General features: G+C 35.5%; 1 protein-coding gene across 1 annotated transcript in view; it reads right to left on the reverse strand.

Annotated features, from left to right (window-relative positions):
* LOC110373863 (solute carrier family 7 member 14) overlaps window positions 1-24,896 on the reverse strand; it is a 146,495-nt gene that overhangs the window by 57,935 nt on the left and 63,664 nt on the right. Inside the window, exons 8-9 of the mRNA XM_064036975.1 lie at window positions 10,733-10,941; window positions 5,522-5,693 (exon numbers count right to left, since the gene is read on the reverse strand). Of these exons, the coding sequence (XP_063893045.1) occupies window positions 5,522-5,693; window positions 10,733-10,941 (381 nt within the window). The remainder of the gene's footprint in view (window positions 1-5,521; window positions 5,694-10,732; window positions 10,942-24,896) is intronic.

The following is a 24,896-nucleotide window of genomic DNA, read 5'->3' on the forward strand; positions in this document are numbered from 1 at the left end:
CAATATCAAACGAATGAAAAACCATTTCAAAATAGAAACACAAATTGAAAATCGGAAAAGCAAATTGGATCCTGATATGAAATTCCTTAATTAATACTTTGTTTCTCTGTCAGTTGGATATGTCCTTTGTTTCATGATACCGAAGCCAATAACAGAATATCATAGTTTTTAGGGTTCTGCACCCAAAGGTTAAAACGGTCTGCGGGATTGTTCGAAAGAGTGACCGCGGCCCTGGTACATAAAGGCTTTAAGAAGGATCATGGTGGGTTTTAGACAGTAACAGTCATACCACAAAAACTTGTAAACGTCTGTTGAACACTTGTCGAAAAAAATGCCAAATTATGACGTTGTAATAAGGTCACACTTTTTTCAGACAAGTGTTCAACAGATGTTTAAGTTTTTGTCGTAAGTAAGAGTCTGACACTTTCTCACGCTGCACCTACAGCGGGAGGGGTATTTTGATGATTTCCCATAAAAAAATGGGTAAAACCGGAGCCTGTTACTAAGACTTTACCGTCCGTTACCGTCTGTTCATCTTTCCCCAGGCTGTACTTCACGAACCATGATATCTGGACAGCTGAAATTTTCACAGTTGATGTATTTCTGTTACTGAAATTACGCTGTCCGTCCGTCCGTCATCCGTTACCAGGCTGTATCTCAAGAACCTTGATAGCTAGACAATTGAAATTTGCACGGACGTAGTATTTCTGTTGCCGCTATAACAACAAATACTGAAAACTGAAACTACAACTAACCTACTTGTAAAACTAGGACAACATAAATATTTTAGGGTGCTAATATAAAAAAGGTGATTCTTCATAAAAATTGGTCCGGAACCCTGCGTTCTCGAATCCGACTCGCACTTGACTGACTTTGTTTCATTTTGAACAATGTCCATATCTCTCCGACTTTAATTCACAAAGAACCTATTTTTTGTTCAGTTAAAGGAAGAGTAAATATCAATAACCGAGGTACCTCTACGAATTTGAAAATTGAAACGGACTACAGAGTTCGGATTACATTTTCAAAAAAAAAGGAAACAGATCGATGAAAGGCTTTGTGCGCTTTTAGCTTTTTGGAAATATGGCTGAAAAATCGAGTTTGATGAATTTTTTAGAACCTTTATTTTTATTTTTAGCTTTTTTTCCAATAAAGGCTTATCCTTGTAAATAAACAGTAACAATTTTTTTTAAATCTCTTGCAAAATAATAAAGACTGTAATTTAACTAGTTACTTATTCGTTCTCTTTTAGTTCAAACCTTCTAGCCTTCATTTACGTTCGAGTTACATTGAATGACGAAGTTGACAAAACTGTCTACTGATGGTTTAGAACACAATTTTTGTTTGTTAGCGATTTAATCAAATCATCATCCTCCGAGCCTTTTTCCCTTTTCCCAACTATGTTGGGGTCGGCTTCCAGTCTAACAGGATGTAGCTGAGTACCAGTGCTTTACAAGGAGCGACTGCCCTATCTGACCTCCCCAACCCAGTTACCCAGGCAAGCCCTTTGGTTCGACTGGTATCAGACTTACTGGCTTCTGACTACCCGTAACGACTGCCAGGGATGTTCAATGACAGCCGGGACCTACAGTTTAACGTGCCATCCGAAACACAGTAATTGGTGTCTAAGATATATACTCAGAAAGTACATGCAAACTTAGAAAACTTAGTGCTTTAATCAATTACTTGATTAATTGGTTCATTATTTTTATTAACCAGCAATTAAAAACTTAGTGCAAAACCGATATCGATTCAAAAAGGAGTGTTAAGTACTACCAACCGTACTATTAGTATCGTCTTTTATTTATTAGGTATTGTAAAATGCCTCGAGGCGTTAAAAAAGGTTGTACTTAACTGGTCTGAGGCGTTAAAATGGTTGTTCTAAGTGCATTTTTCTAATTAATAGAAGTTGTTATCGCGGGAAGTCGTGGTGGCCTAGTGAGTAAAGAGCCAACCTCTCAAGTGTGAGAACGTGGGTTCGATTTCAGGTCAGGCAAGTACCAATGCAACTTTTCTAAGTTTGTATGTACTTTCTATGTAAATCTTAGACACCAATGGCTGATATAAAGGTGAAGGAAAACATCTCGAGGAAACCTGGACTTTAAAGTTTGAAATCACCAATCCGCATTGAGCAAGCGTGGTGATTAACGCTCAATCCTTCTCCGTGTGAGAGGAGGCCGCAGCCCAGCAGTGGGGCGATAAAAAAGGCTGTAACTTTTAAGTTAACTTTTGTTCTACCTTTTTTTTAATTGTTTAAAAGGCACCGTTCTTTATAATAACAGTGTTTAAACAAAATCATTGTATATTACAAGCTTCTAAACTGACGCAGTTACAAGGCAAATGAAATTACGAGCGTTGCTTAAGGTAGCCAGCACTAAAGGCATTAAGTTTTACCTACACGTCTAGAAAAGAGGTTCTTTATTACACACTATGTACACATCTAGGCTTTAAAGACTTAGGCAGCTTACTTGTGAATTATGTAGGCTATACATTCGTGTTCAGAGGGAGTTACTTTCTACATTAGGAGATATGCTACTTTTTTAGCCGGGTGCGGGATGTAGTTCTCTCGGGATTCAGAAGGAATCGTGGGGATCAGCAACTTATGTAGGTAAAGGCAGGTTCAAATACACAGCTTTAGTTAATTTCACTCGGTACTTAAGTTATTGTTAAGTACCGTTATTGATCAAATCAGCTACTTTCACATGATAAGATACATTCCACATTAAAGATACAGATACGTATACAAAGTAAACTCAAACATAATCTCATAAGCATACATTCTTACCCAGGAGGTACGCACACAAATATTAGTATACCTCTATCATCATAATAAGCAACGTTTTATTTATTCTGTATCAGAACATGAACTAGAGTAAGCTATCTGTTCAAGCTATTAATAATTCAAGCATCTAAAGTACGCTCTTAGAGTATACGCACACTGCAAGCTTTAAGTCAGCCGATAGTTTCGGCTCATAAATCAGTATGAAGATGAATGGTAGAGCGCACGTAACAATGGTCAGGTATTTAGTCGGTTTCAGACCGAATGGTAAGTTATGATTGGAAGCAAGAAAATTGTTCGCCTACCAGCTGTTCAACTATCGGCGGACTATTTAGTCTGTAGTGTGCAGGTACTGTTTACGTAGGAGTACTTTAACGTCAGCTATCAGTGAATATAATTAGTATTTACTTACGTCTTTGAAGGATATGCAAAGAGCTACTGTGAGATAAGTTTTAAAATCTTTAAAGGCTGGTAAATAGTTTTTGGATGGAGAGGTAGAAAAAGACCTAAGAATGGATAAGACACCTAATAAATATATAAAAGAAATATAAATATATACGATACCTGTGATTGCCTGAAAGTTGACGTGAATAAGAAGGGACAAGCGACAGGGAGGAATGAAAGCGGAACACATTTTGCGCTAACCCCAAGTAGAATTGTTAACAGGGAAGGAAGAAGAAGAAGATGGATAGTTTTTATTATGGCGAGAATTCACTAAAATTGTTTACGAATTTTTTTTTACAACCATTAACTGGTGTTCGAAAAAATTACAGTTTTGTAGGCATTTAGAAATGCTCGCATGCAATTTGTTACTGTTTGCCAGTGCGAAAAGCTCAAAAGAAACATTTGTGTACGTCAGAGTGCCGTACGCAGGTGAAATTTCAGCTTCAGTTTACCTCAAAATAAGACACTTTTCAAGACGACCTTTTAGTTCGTCGACCTCAAAGTGGACTACCATCTAGTATCTACTCAGGATATATTTTTATCGAGTCCCTAAGCGCATACACAGATGCACTCTCAATTCCCTTACTCTTAAACTCCGATGGGACATCAATCTGACCTGACTGAGAGCAGATCAGGCGAACTATATTTTTGAACTTGGGTCTTTAGATATACAATATTAAATACATCGAGGTGGCTTAAACATAAAATGGTCTTACTATAAAAACTTAAACACGTGTCTAAGACTTGTCTAAAAAAATTGTGGCTTTAAAATGGACCTTATTTCAACGTCATAATCTGATTTTTTTTAGACAAGTCTTAAACTGACGTTTAAAAGTTTTTGTGGTAAGACGGTCGCTTCATGTCCATTTATTACCAATGAGCTGAATTAAAGTCTTATTTAGCTAACGTAGAAAATAACGATACACTTGATTTCATCTGTTTACTGGTTTCTGGTCCAGCACTTATCATTTTGAAAGAGGACCAAACCAAAAAAATACACGTGTGTTCTCTGGACGGAAAACCGCTTAAATCCAAATAAAAAACAAGCACAGTTTTTAGTAATTAAATGCATAACTCTCCTTCATATTTGGCAGCTGGTTAAAAAGCCGAGTACGTCCTCAGAGTAAAACGTGCTTTAGCGGGACTGTAGGCCGTCGAGCGTCGGTCGACGTAAATGGCCAATTAATAACGCAGGAATATTGTTATAAGTTTATAACAATAACATTTTAATCGAAACTTAATATAGCCTAAGTAATAAATGGCTTGAGTAATATTATGCTGGGATGTTATTATGTTAGTTTATATTGCATTTTTATGGAGGACTGGCCTATTTTTAGTATCATGTAAGGACAACGTATGAGTAGACCAACATGTGCTTTTAAAGTAGGATTAAATATAATTGGGTATTATCATAAAGATATCAATTTTATGTTTTCACTTAGGTTCAGGAGTGTGGTTTTAGTCGCTATGTTTAGTGGGCTATCATACATTCATTGACTAAATAATATGGTTAGTAAAATGCTAGTTTATTTCGGCCCGATAAAAGCTACCTTTTGTTTTTTAAGTAACCCGATAGCTGGTGGAACTTGGTGAAAGACGGTAATGAACTCCGAGTAGCTTTAAAAATTAATGCCCACCAGTCTTTTTTGGTCAAAAACTCACCATAGACAACGTTTTATCGGCTGATAATTTACACACATTACAAACACCAGACATTATTCGACTAAGGCCTATTTTCATCGATACCATAGCCGCCCCAATTTTCTTTAATAAAAACACTTAACTTATATACGTGAAAGTTTGTAGTGAGCAGTTGTTTTAAATTTAGGAATAACAAGCTAGATTCTCGACCTTCAAAACTAGGCTGCTTTAACAAAAAAAAAAAACTTATAAAATAGATCATATCAACGGGGCAATGCGGCCAGTCTTCTGGGCACGTTTCCGGGGGACAGTGATGCGGAGGAGTACTTCGACGCCTGACTCTCAGCTGGTTTTTGATTTTGTTCTTTTTATTCCCTTTTTTATTTTTATTCTAGTTTGTAGGTAAATTGTATTGAATAATTTAGTTTGTAAATATAGTAATCGTTTTAATTTTTAGTGTTAATATATTATGTATTATCATCGGCAAGGATATTCAGCCTTGACCTTCACCTGCGCAGAAGTGATTTATTGGTTTATTGCCTTAAGTGTACAGTGCGCAAAGCGATCCCCACTCTTCCGCCGAGAGCTCATTATCCGTGCCGATAACTATAGTTTTTTGTATAATATAGAATTTATATAAAAAATAGATCCACTTACCCATAAGCGTGAGTATGATGGAAGTCGACACATAAGCCAGGAGGATGATGCCGAGGCTGTTGACGATGGCCAGAGGGATGGATCTCTTGGGGTTGTTCGCTTCTTCCCCAGTGGTGGCAATGATGTCAAACCCTATGAATGCGTAGAAGCAGGTCGCTGCACCACTGAATACCTGGTGACAAAGAAAATGAAGGTTAGTTAACCAGTCAGTTAGACTAAGTGACTTCTGCTTGTCTCTATTTGTAGTTTCAAACGTGTTACGTAGGAACTACATCACGTATCCAGATAAAAGTGTTCAGCCTGCCTCGGTTAATGAGCTATTTAATAATCATAATCATCATACTGCTGCCCTTATCCTAATTTGACTTGGTGCCGGCGCAGCATGTTTTCTCTTTCCGGGCTCTATCTGCCGTCATCTCACAAGAAATGTGTGATAAATGTGTTATCTAACACTGAACGAATTATTGTAATAGGACCAGTTGTCTCCGATATTAGCGTGTTCAACAAACTCTTCAGTGTATATAATAAATTTTTACATAAGGAAAATGATTGGTCTCTCTTAATTACGTTAAAATATTATAAAATTATGAAAGTGTTTTCTGACTACTGCAAATACAAATATTGTATTTGTATGTTAAATAAATCGTTCGTGTTTGAGTGCCTGTGTACCTGAAGTTGTTTGCAATGTAACGGGATAGAAAATACAGGTAGGACATCAGTTTTCAAAATGGTAAACGAGAAATGTTATGAGGAGCATTTACCTCTCCTAACATCATCGGCCTAGCCTCTTCCCAAGTACATTGAGGTTGGCTTTCAGTCACTGCAGGTGAAGCTGGGTAGAACAAATGTATTACGTAGATTGACTGCCTATCTGACCTCCTCAGCTCAAATACCCGAGCAGCACTAAACCCTTTGGTATGCCTATTTGTCAGACTTTCTGGCTTCTGACTACCTGTAACGACTGTCAATAATGCTCAAATGACAGCCGTCACACAAAATTAACGTGCTTTACGAAACACGGAGGATCCAGACGTAGATCCAGCCACGGCTAGGCAGATGATATCATCCTCCGAGCCTTTTTCCCAACCATGTTGGGGTCGGCTTCCAGTCTAACCGGATTCAGCTGAGTACCAGTGCTTTACAAGAAGCGACTGCCTATCTGTCCTCCTCAACCCAGTTACCCGGGCAACCCGATACTCCTTGGTTAGACTGGCGTCAGACTTACTGGCTTCTGACTACCCGTAACGACTGCCAAGATACTAGAGGCTAGGCAGATGATATATTTAACAAAGTAAGTAATTACATTAGCATTGACCAAACAGGAATAAAATACAAAGATTTAATAACGTCGCAAAGACGTAGCAATTCTCTCAAAGACTTCTAAGAAATAACTACTTTTTCATATAAATGTAGAATTTTTATATTATTTCCTACAAAGTGAGATGATACATCAAACGAGTTTCTTACTAAGAAACAAGTTTTATTAGCGGTAACGACTAGGAATGTAACTTAGTTTTTTTCGCTATTAAATAACATTATTTATTATAACTAATTTTGTACGTAAACTTAGGTAGAATTTTGTAGGAAAATGGCTTAATTAATATACCTACATCTAGCTAGCAGCCCATTTAACATCGTCACTATAGCGGATATTTCTCGTCGCGGAATTTGTAGAAAATCCGAACAAATACTCGCGATAGTTTTCGTACGGCAAAAAATCTGTCGCGCTGTTCTACAAAGGTGAAATTGTTTTGTCCGTACAAACGCAGCGGAAAATTCGCTAGTGTAAACCTGTAAATTGTAATGAATAGAAAGAGGGACCAATATAAAAAATACGTATGATAAGTTACAATACAAGGAAGATTATAGTGTAGCCTTTAGGTACAGAAAACGCATGAAGAAGTTTACTCTGAACATATTATGATGTTTCTTTCAATGAGATAGTGTAACAGACAAACACAAAGGTAAATAGAAGCAACAATCCGATAAAAATGAACAACGAAATAAGAATGTATGGGAAGTATCATTATTGACTCAATCGCAGCACAAAATGTAGGTATACTTATTCACCATTTTTCTTCAGAACCCTCTTCTAAAATGTTTTGAAGATTATAAAGGTAGACTATAATAGATTATAGTTATTTTTAATACTTCATTGTTTATAAAAATAACAGGCTGTTTTTCTTATTTTAGTTCGTTCAGTTTATAATTATCTAGTGAAATTGCTACTACACTTAATAGGATTACTTAGTACTTTTTCGTTTATTATTTTCTAGTAGAAGTCTTGTAATATTTTTGCTCGATAGTCGGGGATTAAGGTTTTTAGTCTAGACAAGGGAACTTAAATGTTTTGTTTTTATTTTGTTGAAAAATGGAGGTAGAATATTTTTATTAAGTACCTAAAAGTTCTCTTAAATCCTAATAAGTCTGGAGCCTATTTTTTTCGCTGCGTAATACAAAGGCTTTTATGGTAAGAATTAGTTCCTTCAAAATACAAAAAAAAAAAACAACGAGAAATAACTTTTTACCAATAAAATACTCAGAAACATGTATATTTAAATTTAATTTCTATTTCTATCTATTGAACATATGAAATAATAATCAAGATCCCCTGAAAAATTAAGCCCAATCAGTCGATAGTTGACCATTGGGTCAACTATTGAGTTCGCTGATAGTTAATTTCAAAAGAAGTCGTGTTAATTAAACTTTTTATTCCATCTGATACCAGTCAGATACTCGATGATTCATCTTTGAACTGATTTAGATTGAGTCTATCAAACTATCAGCCACTAAAAGATTTCAGTCTAGATTATGATAAAAAATCTTTAAATTGGTTTAAATGACCCCAATCAAACTATCAGCCGACTAAAAGTTTGCAGACCCTAGATAAACCATCAAAGTTGAATTTAAAACTGATCTAGCAATGGACAGTTTTAACAATTTCAGTCTAGATTATGACAAAAAATCTTTAAATTAATTTAAATGAGTCCAATCAAACTATTGTCTGACTCAAAGTTTGCAGACTCTAGATAAACCATCAAAGTTGTATCTAAAATTGATCTAGCGATGGACAGTTGGTACAATTTCAGTCTAGCTTTATGATAAAAATCTTTTAATTGATTTTAATGAGCCCAATCAAACTATCAGCTGACTAAATGTTTGCAAACTCTAGATAAACCACTATTAGCCGGCTGTCATAGAACATCCTTGGCTGTCGTTACGGGTAGTCAGAAGCCAGTAAGTCAGACACCAGTCTAACCAAGGGGTATCGGGTTGCCCGGGTAACTGGGTTGAGGGGGTCAGATAGGCAGTCGCTCCTTGTATAACACTGGTACTCAGCTTAGACTGGAAGCCGACCCCAACATAATTGGGAAAAAGGCTCGGAGGATGATGAATCAAACTATTAACCGACTAAAAGTTTGCGGCCCCAGATAAACCATCAAAGTTGAATCTAAAATTGATCTATCGACAGTTGGGACAATTTCAGTCTAGTTTGCGATAAAAACTAGCTCCAGCGAACTTTGGGTCCATTGTCTTTTTAGAATGGAAACCAAAGATAGGGAATAAATGAACATTTGATCCAGTTCGGAAACAAATCGAGGTGACCTGCATTGCACTTTGACAATTGTTACTTTAGTTCTGGCTGGAATTGGATAGCTTTTGCATTTCTATTTAGTGGCTTTTACTGTTGTATTAATGTTGGAGTATCTATTTTGGGATGCTAAATAAAATGAAAATAGATTAGCAATGAATAGACAGTCTAAAAATATTATTAGAACTCATATTTTAAGCTGAAAATCTTGTTTGTTTTCTTGAAGGAGCTAATCTCAAGAGCAACTAAACCGATTAAAAATAATCTTTCTTAGATTTCATTTATCGAGGAAAGCTACAGGTTACCTTTATCCGGGTGCACGGAATAGTTTCTAAATTGATAATAACCAGAATACCTTAGTAAATGCGAAATATATTATTACAAGACTATTTTCCACATAGAATTTCACTTTAAAATCTCCTACAAGTTAAAATGAAACCCCACAAGGTATGCGAGTTCTAAGTTCATAGCAGAATATGCCTTTGACACAACTAAAGTCTCCTGCAAGTTTAGAACCAGGATCACGGGGCGGTTATTAGTCTAGAGCACAGAGTAAAGAAATATGTGCGGAGATACCATATCAGCTAGGTCACGCACCTACGTCTAGGTCAAATTCGTACGGTGGGCATGATTAAAACGATGACTTGACGAGGCGTTTGAGTTCTTTGAGACATCTGTCAAAGATTTCTTGGTATTACAAAAAAACGGTCGGGTCCAAAGAAAGCGTAAGGGCGAAGATAGTAACGTTCCTCGCCCCCCGCATTTTGGCGCGCTACATTCTTAGGAGATTTTCCGTTATGGCACCTCCGCTAGTCATTTTGCTCTCCATGTTAGAGAGGTATTGCCTAACTTAGTACCTGAGTTATTGTTTGTTAAAACCACAACCGGTGTGACAATTTCTTTATTAAGTTTGTAGTAATATTGTTAAATGTAGTTAGAGTTTTTATTTTAATATGTGGTGGTGAGTTGCCAGTATTCAATTCTTGTTCGTCTAAATTAGCGGCTGATAGGTGGTAGTTAGTTTATTTTTAAGGTAATCGTGAATCCGATCAAATCTTGCACTGCGATCATCTCGATATTTATGTTTTATGAGCCCGACCCAGCTATCGGCCGGTTAACAGTTTGCAGTGTTTGCAATGTGTCTTTTAGAATTTAATGGCTTTGGGAGACGTTTATATGTACATATCATACATTTTGTATATCGTGTGTCAGCAATATCAGACCACGACTCCGGATTAACCAGCAAATCTTGTCCCTTGATTTCTACTCCCATTCACCACAGTTAGTATAAATAACAATATATTTAAAGGTTTGTTATTATTGTGTGTAATTTTATATTAGCTAAATGTTTTCTAATTGATTTGCTTGAACGATGTCAGAAGGTGTCCCGCACATCAGGGACTGATTAAAAAAAACATCTAGTCTTAAATAGCCCACGTATCGAGGAAGATTGTTGTCTATATGGTATACTCTATCCAGGAGCATATGAAATTCCCATGGGGTCGCTAAAACAAGCTAGTTTAACAACAAAAGAATGGTCTATGTGGTCTACTCTCATTCCAGGAGCATTCCCATGGTACTACTAGAAAAAGTTAGTTCAACATGAAAAAAATACTCACTCCACTCCATCCGTATGGCAAGAATCCGTTATGCTCAGTCCAATTAGAGACGTCTATGTAGAACAGCCCAGCCGTCATGATGAACACCCAGATGGTAAGGTTGATGGCGTTCAGCAGGTTGTTGAAGAACAGGGATTTCCGTACTCCGGCTACTAGGACCATCATCATGAGGAGCGTGATCCCGAAGGCCATAATGTCTGGGGGTTTGCCTGGGGAAGAAAAGTGGTGGTTAGTTTTGACTGTCAAGGGGACTGTATGGGATTCGGAGCCATTCGTCAATCTATACCTCTATGTACCTGTCGAACTCTTTAAGAGGGAAGTAAAAAGAAGGCTAGGTTTGTGTTTTATCGGCTTGGTCTTTTCGTACACAAAAAGGAAGGTAAATACATTTACGGTATTCTAAATCCCTACCTTCAAAAATTGGTGATTAACAGCAATACATTAACATTTTATTTTTATATTATGCTTTAAATGTGAGCAGACATCATCATCTCCCGAGCCTTTTCCAAACTATGTTGGCGACGGCTTCCAGTGTAACCGGATGCAGCAAAGTACCAGTACGACTGCCTATCTGACCTCCTCAACTCCGTTACCCAATCAATCCGATACTCCTTGTTAAGACTGGTTGTCAAACTTTCTTATTTCTTACTACCCCTAACATCACACGAACGGGCCCACTAATTTAACGTGATCTTTGAAAGACTAGGGAACTTGATCGAACGAGATGAGATACTCATGTCAAGCACTGTTTAACCTTATGATCGATCGAGCCGTGTGGTTTATACTTAACCACGAGCTCTTATACAAGCAGATTAATGCTAATGTATGCGAAATTACACATTATGTACGTTTTTCATATTACAAGGAATATTATGTTTTCGTTAAACTTCAAACAAACAAACTATTGTTTTGGTTTTCAAACTAAACTATGAAAACAATATCGGCTTAATAATATCTGGTCGATTTAGTAATACCAATTCCACTAGATTATTCTTGATGAAAACTCACTGATCCGATTCGTTGAACAAAATAATAATAACCAATCACAATACTAGAAATCGTGAAGATACGAATAAGAATAAAAAAAAACCGGCAAAGTGCGAGTCGGAATCGTACACGAAGGGTTCCGTACCATTATTTATAAAATGAGAAAAAAAAATGCTGTATGTGTGCCCCCAAAATATTTATTTTATTCGAGTTTTTAGTAATTTTTGTTATAGTGGCAACAAAAATACACCATCTGTGACAATTTCAGCTCTCTAACTATCACGGTTCATAAGATACAGCCAGGTTACAGACGGACGGACGGACAGAGGAGCGAAAACAATAGGGTCCCGTTTTTACGCTTTGGTTACGGAACCCTAAAAAGTAAACTAGTTATGTACTCAGTGAGATTATTGAAAAACTAAATATTACAAATGACATTATATTGACTGCCGTTCAAGGGTAAGTACTCTTTACTCTTCATCATCATCTTCTCAGTTAATGGTCAAAGTTAATAATTGATTGAACTGACAATGACAAGTCTAAGTACATCATTTTTCAAATACTTAAGTACAGCCAAGTACCTAATTTAAGTTTGCCGGGGCTGCAGGATTGGTCGATAGAGTTACAAAGGACCTACGACGGAACACGACGGTTCTTAGTCAGTAAGAGTCTGACACTCCCTCACCGCTGCTAACCCACAGCGGGAGGGGTCATTTGATGTTTTTTGACGTCGTTAAAAAAGTAACTAACTTAAGTACAGCATTGTATATTTATGAAGAAATCGTAAATAGCGATACAACTTTTAATGCTGAAGGTAAGTTCAATGTCAAACTGCCAATTTTATCGACTGTTTGGAGGTAACGCCCTAAAGTTAAGCACAAGCAGGTTAGGTATTTGACTTATTAGTTATATTACGGCGTTTTCATTATAGCATGTTTTGTAACTCTAGCTATTTTCCCTAAGGGGTGATACACGTTCAAACAATAACAACCAAAATCGTTTTTTTTTGTGTCGGAAAGTCAAGTGGCGAGCTTAAAAACAGAGCTACTGTTCAACAGTTGGTTATTTATATTAGATTATTAATAAGGCTTTTAAACTGGTAATTATTTCTAAAGGATGCATTGACTTTCTTTTGTTCGAAGCTAGTGGATGATGACAAAACAATGAATGTTAGAAGATTTGGGAGTGTTAACGAACTATGTCCCAAAAAAGAAAAATACTTTTCTTAACCGCCAACTTTTACAAACTTAACTGCACGTTTAACTTATCATTCATCATTTAAATTATAAAAAGTCACAGTATTTTGTCACATTTTAACGTAAACGAGCTCTCACCGCGATATAACACATGTAGGTATTTCTGTTCAAATTGTTCGAGCCTTTGTAAACCGATTGAAAGGGACGCTTGAAGTCACTCGACTACTCGATGCCAGTACTTGCTCGATTTTATATCGAGTTCTCGATGCTAGTAGTCGATTTTATATCGATAATCCGATAAGCTGAACGCATGTTACGGATGAATCTCTTTTGTAGTTGGTAGCTGTAAAGACGTTTTAAGACTGGTTTAGTGATTCTTAGGTGCAAGAAAATCGAGGATATAAGGCAATTAGGTTTTAGCTGTTAAAGGTAAAGCTGAGGAGTTTGATTTTCAATGAAAACGGTTATCTGGTGAAGTACGTTGATTTAATTGCATCATTTATTTAATTTGTGACTATTTTTAAGAAGATCGAGAATAATGTAGACAAAATGGGAAGGCCTTTGCCCAGTGGTGGGTTAATTCACGCTAAGAAAATAATATTTTTTTCTGTACTTACTCGTATTTATTTTTGTAAACTGATTATTTACTCAACCGAGTGGTTTTGAAGGAAACTATTCCAATCCAATCTTTTTCAACCTATTCAATAATAATATTTGGTTATAATTGATATTCATTAAACAACGTTTTCTTCCATAGTTACTACCTACCCTTACATCACGTACCAATATGGTTCACCCATAATACATACGGCTTCTGAATAAAATATTTAATTGTCTACATGCCGTGAATATTTCTGAATGAGAAATATGCTCCCGTCCGTGATTGCATTCACAATCATACCCAACGATATTAGACCCAGACTACACTAAAGCGTAACGAAGAATTTTTTATACAGCGAATTATTTACATAGGTCCATCCAATAAAAATAACTGTATTTAGGTACATAAAAAATACAATACTTAAAATATATAAATGGCGTCGAAAAATTGTTCCTCATCGCTGTCGCCCAGCATATAACGAATATAATTTCCTTATGCTAACATCTCGTCTTCGCTTACTTGTTAGTATAACTGAGCGAATAAATTCTTTCTGCCATGCTGCGGCTCGGTGGAGTCTAGGCCTAAAGTTGCGGTTAAAGAACGATTGCCAACTGATTTTTGAGCATTATTTGAATCACTCAAATAATACTCAAAAAACAGAATTGGAAAATAAGTACTGATTTTACTGGTGTTTATTATTGACCGTCTGCATTTGTTATTTACTATTATTCACTTGGTTTTTCTTACTTAGAATTTCATAATTGTTATTGAAGATTGTTTTATGCAATATAGAAACACAAACATAAAAATTATGTATAACAGTGCTACAATTATTATCTATTAAAGTAAATTGCACTTTTAATAACATTTAGAACTGACACTATCTCTTCATAACATTATATCGTAAATTACAGTTAGTAAACCAGTTATCTATTCTATGGAAGTGCCCTTTTCTAAACCTTGGCGCTCCCTCTTTCACGGAACATTATGTTAACGTGATGTTTGCAGGTCGTTTGTGTCATTAAAGTAATACATTTAATATGAAAATGGAGAAATTGTGTCTATTAAATAGTATTAAATAATAGCTTAAAATATTGTGTTAAAATACTTCAAATATTGAGAAATTAACACATACCACATAAAAAAATATCTGCTAAAATTATATCTGTAAGAAAAGACAGGCTGACCTTTATTTTGGCCAACAACGAAACTTTGGAAGAATGTAGCAATGCAGTCAGCTTTTTGCCTTTTGCATACTACTATCCCATACCACAGATGAGGGATTTGTTTTGTTCCCCATAGTAAATTAACAGCAAGTTCTGGTATTTAAAATGTTTTTCCTTTATTATTCTCGGTGGCCTAGTAGTTAAACACCAGCCTCTCAAAACATCTTGACAAAACCTGGATTGAAAAGTCTGATATCGCCAATCTAATCAAGCGTGACGATTAACGCTCATTCCGTCTCTGAACGAATTCTGTGGATAATACACTAAAAAGGCCGATAATGATGAAAAAAACTCTGAATTTAAACACCATTTTACGCACAGCAATTACTACATAAAAAAATTACCATCATTTGTCATTCGTCAATTCTGTGGTTGGTAACCACGGACTGGTTTGTCGTGGTTTTGGTAACCGCATACAATGCGAAATGTTGTTACGGACATAACTGGACCAGGGTTTGTGTTTAACCGACTAAACTAGAAACGCTGTCATTATTTTGTTTGTGATTTGGACACAGGAATAGGGTGGTTAATCATTGTTGTGTGTAATGATATTTGAAATAATGATCTACAATCTATACTAATATTATAAAGAGGAAAACTTTGTTTGTTTGGTTGTAATGGATGAACTCGTAAACTACTGGACCGATTTTAAATATTCTTTCACCATTAGAAAGCTATATTATCTGCGTGTAACATAGGCTATATTTTATTCCGGTGCGGGCAGAAGCTCCCACGGGACGCGGGTGAAACCGCGGGAAAACGGCTAGTTTGAAATAGTTATACTATTATTATAATATATAGCGATCAATATTGGTTATGTGTCACCATTTCATAAAAGTTGTCGCAAAAGAGAATCTCCCAAAAATTCGGGTTTTTTCAGGACCGTGGTCTGGTAGAGACATAAAAGATTAGACATGCGAAAGTGACTTTTTAATTGGATAAAAGTGAGTTTGAAAATTGGAACTGTTCTATATGTAGGTATATTATATATCTGGATGTATATGAAAGGTCCCTGACATGGGTCTCCAAACCGCTTTTTTAATCATTAATTGTTCAAATATGGTACCCTTTAAGCCGTGAACTGTTCAAAAAGCGTGTTCGAATCAGAAAATTACTTTTTATTTTGCAAATAAGCCGAACTGGACACAGATGGTCTTTATAACGTTAGCTGGGTGTTTGAGGGGCGGTGATAGGGGGGGGGGTTGGACCACAGAATAAGGCAAGATGAGCGGAGATGCCATAATGCCATATGCCACATATATGATAGGTCAGGCGCCTTCTTCTAGCTCAAATCCGTATGACCAAAGCGATCAGTTACGAGTGAACTAGCGAGGCGTTTGAATTATTTTAAGACATCTGTGAATGATTTTTGGTAATACAAAAAATGGTCGGGTCCAAAGAAGGCGTTTTAGGGCGAAGACAGAAACGGTCCTTGTCCCCAGCTTACCAGCATTTTGGCGCGGTATCGTGTAAGGCGATTTCCCGGTATGGCACCTCCGCTATTAATTTTGTTCTCCATGTGTTGGACACACGACCCTACCTAAAAGGTCGGAGCTATTTAATATGCTTTAGTATTTATCAACGCTGAAGGAAATTATGAGGGTGTGGAAGTGTCGTGGTATAGTTAAAATTATATGAATTTTAGATGTATGAATAATAAAACAGAAACCATTTAGTCTCGTTTTCGACAACAGCATAAATGATAGTTTTAAATTCAGACAGCTAAAAATTTACTACTGTGAATTTTCAATTCCAAAGAAAATAGTGGGTTGGTAATCTTGGATCTTAATAGCAGTGGAACTGTCGTTTAACCTACGTACCTAGTACCTTTTTAAGTAATTTTTCTTACTAGATTTTATTTTTTAATCAATAATTATGATACATATTAGCCGATTATATAACTTAGTAGCCTATGTGTTCTAAATTGCTACTGCAAAGTTTCATTAAGCTATCTTCAGTAGTTTATCGTTGAAAGAGTAACAAACATATTATGATTTATATAAATTAAATCAACTTTCAATATATGTGTTTTCTTCCCGAAAGGTACATATTAAACCAATTCTGTTATTATTTTCTATGTACCTAACTATTGTTAATTTCTACATCAATTGTATTTTTCATTTTCTCCCCACCACGCCTTACACTCTTAGTGACGCAACAGACGTGCCATCATTCGAGTTACCCGACTTAAGTGACGTCATGACGAAATGACGTTACGAAGCTGCATATCGAGTAGTAGCGAGCATCGAGTTCTGATCTGTTACTTACTCGATTATGTAAGTGAGGCTGTCATTGAACAGGGCTAGACTTGAAATAAGAGAGTTTTCGTCTGAAAGTGACCGTCTTTTTAGCTTTAATTGATTGAAAAAGACAAAAATATATTGCTCCCTAACAGGTTTATACATTAAACGCAAAAGTCTATAAATGGCACCTATTCATTTTCAGTCAAACATTACAAAAACTAAAGCTGAAAACAAAACAATTTTTTTTTTAATCTTTAAATAATTAGAACAATTGTTTTCACTAAGCATTCATTACACATGAAACATTATAGATAGAAGGATTTTTTTCCATTAACCTTGAAAACTAGGTCGTAAGATTCCCATTCTTCTTTTGTTTTCCATCCCATTGTTATTCCACGAATGGCTTAGAAAGTCAATGTCAGATAAACTAAGATCAAGGGTGAAATATAACACCCTTTATATGACCTACATGGAAGGCCTTATAATCTTAGGGTTGAACCACATCTGGCAGCACGGAATCGCCTTTTTTCGTCACCCTTTCTCTTTCTGTCGCTTAGAACTGCCGTTTGCTAGAACGAGACAGAAAGCATAATGCGATAGCACGCGGCAGAATCCTCGAGGCGAGGCGATCGGCATCACGGACTAAATGCAATGGTCGGCAGGGAGACTCCGGAACGCTGAAGCGCGCGATAGCATGCTATAGTTATCGGCACGAATCTTGAGCTCTGACCTACATCTGCGCAGAAGTCAATTATTAGCAAAGAACCAATCCCGAGTGACGGCTATGACGCGAGGCACTGCGGGCCAATCACCGCTTTAGCCCGCCCCTGCGCCTCACTTCATACCACAAAAGGGACCCAATAAATTACTTCTGCGCAGGTGAAGGTCAAAGCTCAAGATTCGTGCCGATAACTATAACCCATCCTTTCACCAGTTCACAGTATCAGTTTCACCAGTTCGCAGTACGCTGCCGCGTGCGTTCGTAACGTCAGCATACCTACTGCGTCACGTGGTAGTATAGGCTTAACAAATGCGATTCCGTGCTGCCAGCTGTGGTCCAACCCTTAATCTTAATCTTCTATAATATGATGTCACTCGGGTAAGTGCACTCAGTGCGAGGGACGGTCAAGTATTATAGCAGATATGGGTACTAGCTTATCTCTCCGGTTTTACGTCTAAGACGAGACAGGCGTCTGTCGTCCGTTTTTATTATTTTTAACTTTTTTGCAGGTTTTAAGAACTGGTTTTGATATTTAATTTCCGTTAGCTTTGGCTTAAAACTTAATTTCAAAAGATATTAATTTTATTTTGAAGAAGTTCTTGTACCAGCAAAAATGTACCATGTATTTTATATGTGAAATCCGCTATTGAATAGATGATGTAACCTGCGGCGCTTTTTACAATGGAAAATTAGAGAAAATCGGTTGCTGCATTCCTGGCTTTCCATGGCAATTTTAGCCAATATTATGGCACGGTAAGTTACTTTATGGATTAGCTGAACATTGACAAATCTTTTATCCGGTAGGCAATAGTTCAGTTTTGGAATGACAGTTTGAAAATGTGTAGAAGACACACGGCTTCTCCCACCATTTACTAAACAGTCGACCATTTACCACTAATAAAACTTCAATTTGTCTTTCTACCATAACTTCACTAAATATACCGTAAAACATCATTCGTAGTACAAATATTAAATAAATGACGTACAAGAAACTGTCAAGAAAAGTTGGAAATGGCAGCCACTATATGCAAGAGTTTGAAAGAGTTTAAAAACTCCACTTCGAAAGTTATGTAAAGAGATGTTTATATGCACAACGTTGGGTTTCAATGTAGTTTTTAACGGCGAATCTTGAATAAATAATGTGTAGATTTTTTCGTTTAAAAGTACACGTTGTTAGTAAGATGAAAGAAAAAATGGTCCTTTATGAAATGTGTATTTAAAGAATTTGAAACCTGTAAGGTATGCCCGCTTAAAAATATTATCAAATAGGAAAATTTGATAATTTTTGATTGATAGGTCAACTTTTCGGACTACTATCTAAGCAAAGGTTATTTATTTATACTGTTTTCTTCTTGTACCACAGGGTATAAAGTATTGAGTATTGGGTATCACAATGCCAACTTGTGTCTTATTCGTTATCTAAACGTGAACCTACATGAATATCTCGATGGTCATACACTAACGGTCATTCGGACAGATTTTGACAGCCCCATATAAGTAACGTATACTTACTTTAAATTCCTATCATTACAAACCTTAGATAGATAGAATATTGAAAGCGGCCACAAACTATATCACAGTACAATCAATACACTAAAATAGTGCCATAGTTTCTCGACTTTCCTTTGTTTTCTTGTCAGTACCAAGCGCTATTGTCATGTACCAAAATTGCCTCTTCTAGCGACTATGTATGCATTGACGTTTGTTCGCTCCGACGGGAGAGATGACGTCACAGGACAGTTCAATGGGTCGCGTGATTGGCTGTGCTTCTAAGTGGCGTGAGTTCGGATCGTGGTTGGGACAATATTTAGTTGGGTGTTGGTTCTAGGTGATGGATGTATAAAAGACAATGTATAACCTATTGTACATTTTTCGGTAAACATTATTCATTAAAATTAATTAAAAATCCTAATAAAAATCTATAATTGCTGTAGCTTATTTTTATTTACAGTTCAGATAAATAATATTAAATTACAGTGATATTTGAATTCCTATGTTACAAATTATATTTACAAAAATACCAAAAAAAGGGAAAATTAAAACTATGTTTCATTTCTATTACAAAATCAAATCACGTAATATTTTATCTTGTTAAAATATTAAACAGTTTATGTTCAAAAAGCTTTGATTTTGGGTCCAATTTGATTAGGTAAAAGATGCTGTTTTCGCCGATTTAATAGAAATACAAACACGTATTTAATTTTATACATCCTATTTACAGAATAGTAAAATTTAATTCCGCAGAGCAAACCAAGGAATTTTAGTACATTCATTTAACTTTGAGGTTTCCAATAAAAACTGTATTAAACTAACAAAAACACTGAGAAGTAAGTTAAACTCAGTTGTTCAGTCGTTCAATGAGGAAGTTTCCGAAAGCTCTAGTTCTTCTCGTTTGCATTTGCTCCAAATTACGGGATAAAATGACTGTTTTTTTATTTTCTCATTAATTAAAGGAATTTAGGATATATTTTTGCTAAATGGAGAACTATCTTCTGCTAGTGGGTTTGCTCACTTTCCGTAAAAACTACTACTTGTACCAATGTTAAAAAAGTAGTCGAAGCCTTTTTCGATAAATGGGCTATCTAACGTAGACAGTAACGTAGACAATTTTTCAAATCGGTACATTAGTTCCTGTAGATTAGCGTGTTGAAACAAACACACGCTTCCGCTTTATAATATTTATACTTATATCATAGTATAGATAGATAACTATATCTAGTAAAATATTCCTTGTCTACCCTAAAGTTCTATCAGCCTTAATTTTGATACCCTCAACTGTATCATATAAGTTTATATGAAAACCTGGATTTTAGTTTACGAGCTTTCCGAGGCACGAATGACTCTTTCGTCCTTGACCTCGGCAAGTCAAGGTCAATCATATTCGTTGAGCACTAAGCCCCTTAATCCTTTTATTTGAAAACTTTCCCAGCTGTTTTGGCCTTATACTGAAAAAACTATAGCGGTCTTCAAGATGTATAATTTTTTTTAACCATTTTATTTAAATATTTATCTCAATCGAATCGAGTAATGTTAAGATACATGCTTAACAAATGATATATAGTTAATACTACTGACTTCAGCCATCCGTCATTACATTATCTATCAGGAATATTTTTTCTTATATCACAGAATCAGAAAAAGTACAAAATTATTTCTAGCTAAAATCGATTCCAATACCAATCTTTTAATAAAATATGTGTTATAACGTTAGAGGTCTCAAAAGGTCCATCTGGCGTCTAAAAGGAGATTATCTAGAGAGGACTTAGGGATTTAAGATTATTTTGGAAGTTAGCGACCTCAATTTCAAGAAGTGGACTAATATTTTGACTAGGCAAGAATACAAGTAGGTATTACATATAAAGCGTCTTCAATAAATATTAAAAAAAAATTAAGTACTTAACTTATACTTGACTTAACAGGTAAAATAACATGAATTATCGATTTGCAAAACTGATAAGTAAAAATATAAATTATTCTGCCAAAAATTATTATGGTGATGAGATATGAGGTATCCATAATAAATAAAAAATACAGCTGAGATCTTATTTAACGATGCATCCACGCGCTTTTCAAAGAGAGACAAAACTGACTTAGGCCTATAAATATTTTTCTTGCTCAAGTGCCTATCTAGGCTAGAAAAATAGATTTTACTTTCACTTAAATAAATTAAATAAATCATATTAGAGAGTTTTCAGTTTAATACAACGGTAAACATGGAAAAGAACTCAATTTTCTATCCTATAAACTTACTTAAATATTCTTCGGTTCGTAGTTATAACAAAATCTTTGTTTTCTTTCGTTTCGCTGGAAGCGGATGCGAGCTAGATATTATATTCTTAGGAACATATTATTATTATGCAAATTATGCAACTTTAACTCTAATAAAATATGCGAAGTGCAAACGCTTTTGTGCATTAACCAACTACTGCAAATATGGTTTCAGAAACACTGGAATTAAACTAATTTGTTAAGATTAAAGTATTAGATGAAACATAATCTTGGTTTAAGTTTAATTTTATTAAATTCTAAGACGAATATACTGTAGGTACAAGGAGGAATAAAGAGATCAAAACTTTTGCCTGATTTCGAAATGAAAATGTTATTGCATTCCGTCTTACGTGTGTGTTTTTATTTTCAAACTTGTTTTAAAAAAATAGACTGTTACCGTTTTTTTGTTTAACAAATGGAATTAAGCCTCCTAAAATTCATGGCCCAGTAATTTTCTTCGGAGGACAAATTGTCAAAGAAGGTAGGCAGGGAGTTGATCCTGGGCTGAACACCCAGCTAAATCTCCCAGTAGGATGATATCCACATTTTTGCCCGACCATACAAAGGATCATCCAGCAAACTTACTTAAAAAAAAACAATAAAGTTTATGAAAGCAAAACATTAACTGCATTTTTATATAATTAAGTGTTTACTACAAGCACAATGTCCCTATTACTAACTGTACCGGTTTAGCAGTTATTGCAGGGTGTGATAATCTACCCTCATTTACATGCAAATCGATTTGAAGCAATTTATAGAGCCGATTGCAGCGGGTAAGCGGGGTAGCTCGTTTTACATACATACTCATATGTGTGTCTAGGTAATGCATGTGAGGTTCGCGGTTTTAATATAAACGCGTTCATTTTCATGTCATGTGACATAAGCAGTTACTTGTTTGCATCACAAATTACTACTAATACCTCTATAGGTATATGAAAGTATCCGTGTCTATATAAAATTTAAGCTAGAAATTGTGGCTTAAAAAAAAAAAATCAGTTCAGTAGTTTTGGAGCCTATTCAGTGCAAATAAACAGAAGATCTGGTAAAAACGATGTACTTAAAATATGAGTTATTTAAGCTAAGAAACGAGAAAGAAAAATGAATCATGCAGCATATAAACTACTAATAGTTAGTAGTACATATATAGAGCAATCATTAATAAGCAATAATGAATCAACCCTTCTATAGCTCTAATATTAAAAAACAATCCACACTAACATCCATTTATACCAATTACATTCGAACAAAACTGAAATAGAAATAAGAATTTCACCTTCGACCTTTGACCTTGAATTGCTATTCTTAAGAAAACACTCAAACAAATGGACAGTTGACTAGACAGAACAAAAGGCGACCTTCACCTTTGTAGGTAGAGGATAACTTTAGATATAAGTCCAAGGTCGATTTCGTCCACGGCGGCTGTCCTCATATAAGGAGATCAGCCAGCTGTGCAGGACATATTATTGTGCACAAGTATTTGCGTAGACACAGGTGCACTCCCTATTCCTTCACTCTCATAACCCGATGGGACGACAATACCGAAAAGAGATCAGGCGCAGGACCGACATCAACGTGCTCTCCAATGCTCAGGTGAATCAATTACCAACTTCCAGACTACGGGCTGCTTTGTGAAAGTTTATAAAACCCACAAAGCGATTTCGGCCCGGAAATCAAACCCGAGACCTCAGTAATAGCAATCGCGCTTGCGACCAACGAGGCAGTCTTTTCGGTCGAGGAAAACTTGGTTCAGATACGTAGTGTAAGTATGACTATCATTGAAAACGACCGCACTTAACTTTCGCTGTATTACAAGATTAGAACGTGAACTGAATTTTAACTTTTTCTTAATTACTCAGTACTACTTAGGTTTTTTTTATCTGAGGATTAAGATAGATCACAGACTTTGCTATACTTAGCACGTTTTACTAAAAGGCTCTGCTACTAATCTTATATTAAGCTTAGGATTTGTTAGTGCATGCATTGACACGGGCCTGTTGTCTTATAGGAGACGGAAGGATGATGAGCTACCCGAAAATCACGACCCGCAGACCCCCGAAATCAGTTTTGTCTCACGTAGATGTAGTAAAATCGCAATTAGCAGCTTATAGCTAACTACGTTTTGCCAAGAGTTTCACCTGCATCCGATGGAATGGGACTAAGAGTAGCTTTCCCTAATAAATGTCTTTTTTTTCTTATAGGCCTTTGTAAGCTCTTACGAAATCGGTTATATAACCATGCAAGGTTTTTTTAATTGGACTCACAGTTGCAGAGAATAGCGTTTTCAAACCAAAATAAGTACAAACGAATTCATCAGCTTTGTAATATTAAGCATGGATATGCTATAAAGGCAACAATAATATTTTCCTAGAAATCCTAGAAGAAAGAAATACATACACGATACAAAAATATTGGAAATTCTCAGGATACAGTTTGTCATACATACGAATAGAAAAATACGGTTTCAAAGGTAAAATACGCATAGTTGAAGCTTCCTTTTTCCATTAGAAAAATATTGAATATCTTGCTTGGTTATACCTTTTCAGAAAATCCTGGGTTTGTTACGATTTTCCTAGAACTGCTGAACAAACGAAACAATAACTTAGGTTTCTGAATTGAAATGGTTTATTCTAATGGAGCTGAGTTAAAGTTTTCCTTATACGTTTACTATAGCTTATGTTTGAAGTTTTACCACCTTCTTAAAGAAACTACTTCCTTGCTATAAAACTAATACTTTCGAGATAAAAAAGCCTATATACTATTCTGATGTATACCTCTATTATAAGCTATATGATTGCCATAACAGAACGAACAAAGATACGTATACTATACACTTACACGCCTTTGCCTTTATAATATTAGTGTGATATTTTTTTTTGTTAAATGTACGTAATATTCATAATTATTAAAATTTAATTTGAAAGCAACGTTTATTTCTAACACTATTAACACGATTTAGTTTCCGTCGAAACATGAGCAAATAAGCCGGTAGAACTGGAAATGCACCCGTGTTTGTATGTTTTCATTTCAGTGTGAAAACTAATTTATTTAGTGAGAGATGTGCCACTTAAATTCTAACTAATTTTGTACTAGAATTTGTTCAGTAGCTGCTTTTAATACACAATTTTGTTTATATTTCAATTTAATTTTCGCAGAGATAGTTTTCCAGTAAAATTATAAATTCTAATATTTGTAGCATATTTATAAATATATGCTAGCTCAAATCGATCTCGTCTCTAAAATAGTTGCATGTCAGTGCTTAAGTTCAATGAAATAAGAGCAACAGTTAAGGATAAAAATAAGGTTAATTAATTAAGATTTGTGTGTTTGATTTCTTACATTTACTAGATACTTTAGTCTAACTTTTCAATCTAATAGCTTCATTTTGTAAACGGGAGAAAAAATGATTTTTCAAATTGAGGGAA

Source organism: Helicoverpa armigera, chromosome 1 (assembly GCF_030705265.1).
Source record: "Helicoverpa armigera isolate CAAS_96S chromosome 1, ASM3070526v1, whole genome shotgun sequence".
Classification (NCBI taxonomy): domain Eukaryota; kingdom Metazoa; phylum Arthropoda; class Insecta; order Lepidoptera; family Noctuidae; genus Helicoverpa; species Helicoverpa armigera.